Below are 4,577 nucleotides of genomic sequence, written 5' to 3'. Positions count from 1 at the left end.
AATCATGGAATATGGCTGCGTAATTTTGTCACTGGGCTGCGTATTGTGGACAATATAGAAAGACCATTTAAGATATTTTGTGATAATAAATCAGCAGTGCTGTATTCCAATAACAGAGCTCGACAAAGTCAAAACACATAGAGATCAAGTTCCTTGTTATTAAAGAAAGAGTTCAGAGTGGACAGATGTCAATAGAGTATATTGGGACAAACTCCATGATTGCGGATCCGCTTACCAAGGGATTGATACCCAAGGTCTTTCATGAGCACACTGCTCATATGGGTGTAATGTCTCTTGAGGATATCTAGTTTCAGTGGGAGTTTGCATTTTTGCTTTTCATATTGGACACCTGTACTGTTATTTTGGATACAGTTTAAAGTTAAAGTTATTTTCAATTATAAAGTTATTTGGTTAATTATCTCTGAACTTGTTTAAAATGATCTCACTAAGGTATTAAGGTGGACCAGTTGGAAATAGGCATGTTACAGATCACATTACATGTACTTTCCATGCTACACATCCATACTTGATCTATGTCATTCGGTTATATTGATATACGTGACCATTGATGGGTTTAGCTACGTGAAAGTAGCGAAAGCCGCTTTGATCCTATGTTGATATGATTGATGGACGAGTTTGTTTGGGGATACATTCGGTAATGATAGCAAAATTCTGAGTACTCATAAGGTTATTTTAATGCACAATTATAAGGTGACACATATAACCCAAGTGGGAGATTGTAAGGATTTTTAATTAAAGATGGGCTTGTATGTGTGAATAATTGTGTGTTAAATTATAGGCTATCGAATTCGGTTGAGCCCAATTAAAGTGATCTAATAAAGTTTTGATTTTGGGCTTTAATGTATCTAATTAAAGTATGGGTTTACATATGTGTAGAGACCGGGTCCAAGTCCTAATTCTATGATGGGTAGAATTAGGTCAAAGGGCATCCTCATATAAATAGGTTATGATCCCCAGATCACACGCAACGAATTATTCATTCCCTACTGCATTCCATCACAGAGAGGAAAAGGAGACTGCGTGTAGATTTGGAAGATCATACCGCGAAATTCATATTGCATTAACCATGTTAGATTCAGGTATGCTTCCGCTTTAATTCTTATATTTCTCGATAATTTAACATGAAAGATCCAGTAATTTAAAGTATTAAATTATCTAACACTTGAATGTTGTGAGTTTGGAAAATTTTACTCAATAAGAGTGGGCTTAGGCTTACTGTATATGATTTTCTATAATTGCATTTCTCTATAATTGCTTGTTTCTGTAGCTTTGAGATGGAATCAGTTAAAAATGAAGTATGATCGTTATAATTCCGTTGGTAGCGTTGCAGTCGTTTACTATCGTATTTCTCTAAGTGAGAATTGAGCCTTGATCATCTACACTCGGCAAATACCACTTGCTCAGTTTTCATTGGCTTCAACAAACTGCCTTTTGGTCTGACCAATAATATCGAGCCTCCTTTGATACTCCAACTCAGAATTAATAAACAATTTTGACCTTTCAATTATTCCAATTTTATTTTCTCGACAAAGGAATTTTGGGTATCTTTTTCTTCTCATTTTCCTTCATTCGATTATCGAAGCTTCAATTTCTTTCAAATAGAAAGGTAGAATAATTAATCTATCTTTCCTACGGGTTTTGGTATATATTTGGAATTTATATGTGTAATTTTAAAGGATTTTCATTGGAGAAATATGAAGATTTATAATTTGAAGTCCTTTTTTTTTTTTTTTCATTATTTTGTATTTTTATTTGTCTTAAATCAACAAGATTTAGTGAAGTAGCTGATTGGATTCTCGAATTGCATTTGCGATTGTAAGAAATTGATCGTACCTTTCTTTTTATCTCTTACAAGTCCCGATGTTTTTAAAAATGGAATTGTATGAACTTTATGAAGTTTTTCGATAGATGAAGTAGGGTTTCGAACAATCTTACAACTGAGTGAGTACCTTGTGTTGATATTTATTAACAGTAAATAAGAATCATAAAGGAAAAACCGAAAAAGTAACTAAAATGTTGACGCTTTACTTGTTTTTACCAAAGAAAGAGTTTCAGCAGTTTTACATTAATCATATTTGAAGTTAAGAAATTAGAACAGTATACAAAATCAGGACTAGACTCGTTTCAGGGATAGTCTTTGGATTTCTGCTTGCTAAGATGAAGTTGACAAAATTAATTATGTTTACCTGTATTTGCTGTTGGTGGCCATGTGCTCAGGTAGGGAACAGGTAGAGTAGATTTGGAGTCTAAATTGGTATTTACTAGGACTTCAAATGACTTCAGTCAGTTCACCTCAGTGGCAAGAGAAGGCTAGTGATTTCTTTCAATCCTCGGGTAATTTCAGTACATCCTATATTTTTCATAGCAGTCGATATCTATGTATTTTATTTTTGCATGTTCACATGCATCGGATGGAGGTTTAATACCCTTGTATTACTGGAAAGGGGTGAAGCTTAAAGAAGCAGGACAAACTGCTGGAACTTTGGTGGGGGACGTTGCGAAGGATACAAAAGAAAACGTTGCTGATGTTGCAGGGAAAGTTGGGTCGGCTGTCAAAAGCCGGTGGGAGATTCTTCAACACCCGTCTACTAAACATGAGATGCAGGAAAAGCTTATTTCTGCTGCTGCAACTACCAGCATGTTTTTGAGGAAGGGATTTTCGGGGACTAAAGATAAGGTTGCCATGGGGAAGACAAAAGTTGAAGAGGTAATAGAACTGGAGTACTTGATGGTGTTGGATATTATTCAAGATTTATTTCCCTAAATATAAATGGGACTCGCGTTATGGTGTATTAGTCGAACAATAGGATTCAAGAAAGGCAACTTAATTTTTCGTTACTCGAAGTAGGTGGCAATAAATTAACTTAACTGATTTAATATGCAAAAGATATCTGCACATGATAAAAAATTGTAAGTTAAAGTTTTCTGTTTTAGTGTAATTTTGTTATACCATGACCTCTGTATTATATGAGGTTTTGATTTATGGTGAGTGCAGGTTTGCTTTCTTTGTTGTGATAGCTATTGCATGCTGTAATGGTTTGCCTTTTAAGATTTAGTGCCTTTTGAACAATATCTTTTTGACCGTTCACTGATGTGGGGGTGACACATAATTGTATTACATGATATAAATGCAGCACATTTAAATTCTCAAAATGCATGAAGAATGGAAGAAACTTTCTGTATCAGATGCCTTTGCTAAATTAAACCCACAGTCATCTTTAAGTGTTTTTCTTGGGAACATGTCAATTTCTTTTGTTTATTTGGAACTTGGAGAAAGAATTCTATAGCTTCATTCATCTGTATCGAAGAATATCTATTCATGTGCTCCAGAAGAAAATACCAGTCATTGTTATTGTTATTCGGCATATATAGTCTTTGACAGTAAGTATTGTACAGGTCGCCAAGAAGACTGCACAAAAAAGCAAGACCCTCTTGACTGATATTGAGCGATGGCAAAAAGTAAGTGACTTGTGTGGAATCTTTTTTATTAATGTTGCTGAAAATGGACGGTTACTGATTTTTATTTTTCCATTTTCTTCAGGGGGTTGCAAACACTGATGGTATGGTTTCTATTCTTCTGTCATTGCATCGTTTAAGATTCAGTCCAAATAATACAATGGGAGTCAGTTTTTGTTTTGATGGTATTTTACTTCGCTAGTTGCATGCAAGAGTAACAAATAAGAAATTAATAGTTTGATGAATTTTCATATACCCCCTTTTGCACATATATGTTCTGTGAGCCACTCGTGCTTATTGTTTAAAGAATAAATTATATTATGTTGTCCATTAACAATCAGCCTTAGGTATTCCAGCTAAATTTGACTACAGACAAACATTTTATATTTTTCATCTGCAGTCTTTGAAGTTCCAATTGAGCTTACTGTTCAGCGCCAACAGTCCACCAGGCCCATTCCTTGTATACTGGTCAAATGTGCAGATTTTCTTGTATTATCAGGCAAGTTGATAAAAAGAAAATTGTGGAGTGGGGAATCCAAGGGTATACCATTGAAAAACATCCAATGAGATGCTGAGATTGAACTTATACCATTTTGTTGTTTTAGGACTGAACACACAAGAGCTGTTCAAGGCTCAAGGAAACAAAAAGGTTATTAGGCAGTTAGTTTCCCTATATAATCAAGGTACCGTTACAAACATTCAAGCTTGAGTGGACTTCATACTATTTGCATTGCTCGAGTTTACCATGATGTGTTTGTTTTCATGTTCAGACCCAAATGCATCCTTACCAGAGGGTGTAGATCCTGTTAACATTGCAGCTCTTATTAAGTGTTACATTGCGAGCCTTCCTGAGCCATTAACGACCTTTGAACTCTATAGTGATATTAGAAATGCTCGTTCCAGCATGCATGTAATGAGAAATACATTAAAGAGGCTTCCAACAGTTAACTATATGACGCTGGAACTAGTTACTGCACTGCTACTTCGTGTTAGCCAGAAGTCTTTTCTTAACAAGGTAGATTGCATCTCTATCTCACTTGCTCACTCAAGACGCAGTCATTTCCATCATCTGGCTGTTTGTGGATGTGTTAGTTTTTTTT

The 4,577-nt window shown here is 35.1% G+C and overlaps 1 protein-coding gene across 1 annotated transcript; it reads left to right on the top strand.

Moving 5' to 3' along the window:
• Nucleotides 1-1,504: 1,504 nt before the first annotated feature.
• Nucleotides 1,505-4,573, top strand: LOC111377916 (uncharacterized Rho GTPase-activating protein At5g61530-like; the record flags this gene model as incomplete). Its single annotated transcript, XM_023001070.1, has 8 exons — nucleotides 1,505-1,627; nucleotides 2,239-2,355; nucleotides 2,466-2,728; nucleotides 3,418-3,480; nucleotides 3,563-3,581; nucleotides 3,878-3,976; nucleotides 4,083-4,160; nucleotides 4,248-4,573. Coding segments are annotated over exons 2-8 (909 nt in total), but the record flags the coding sequence as incomplete, so codon positions are not given.
• Between the last annotated feature and the right edge of the window lie 4 nt (nucleotides 4,574-4,577).

Source organism: Olea europaea, unplaced genomic scaffold (assembly GCF_002742605.1).
Source record: "Olea europaea var. sylvestris unplaced genomic scaffold, O_europaea_v1 scaffold1746, whole genome shotgun sequence".
Taxonomy (NCBI): Eukaryota; Viridiplantae; Streptophyta; class Magnoliopsida; order Lamiales; family Oleaceae; genus Olea; species Olea europaea.
Note: the sequence above shows the minus strand (reverse complement) of the source record. Positions and strands in the feature narration are given on the sequence as shown.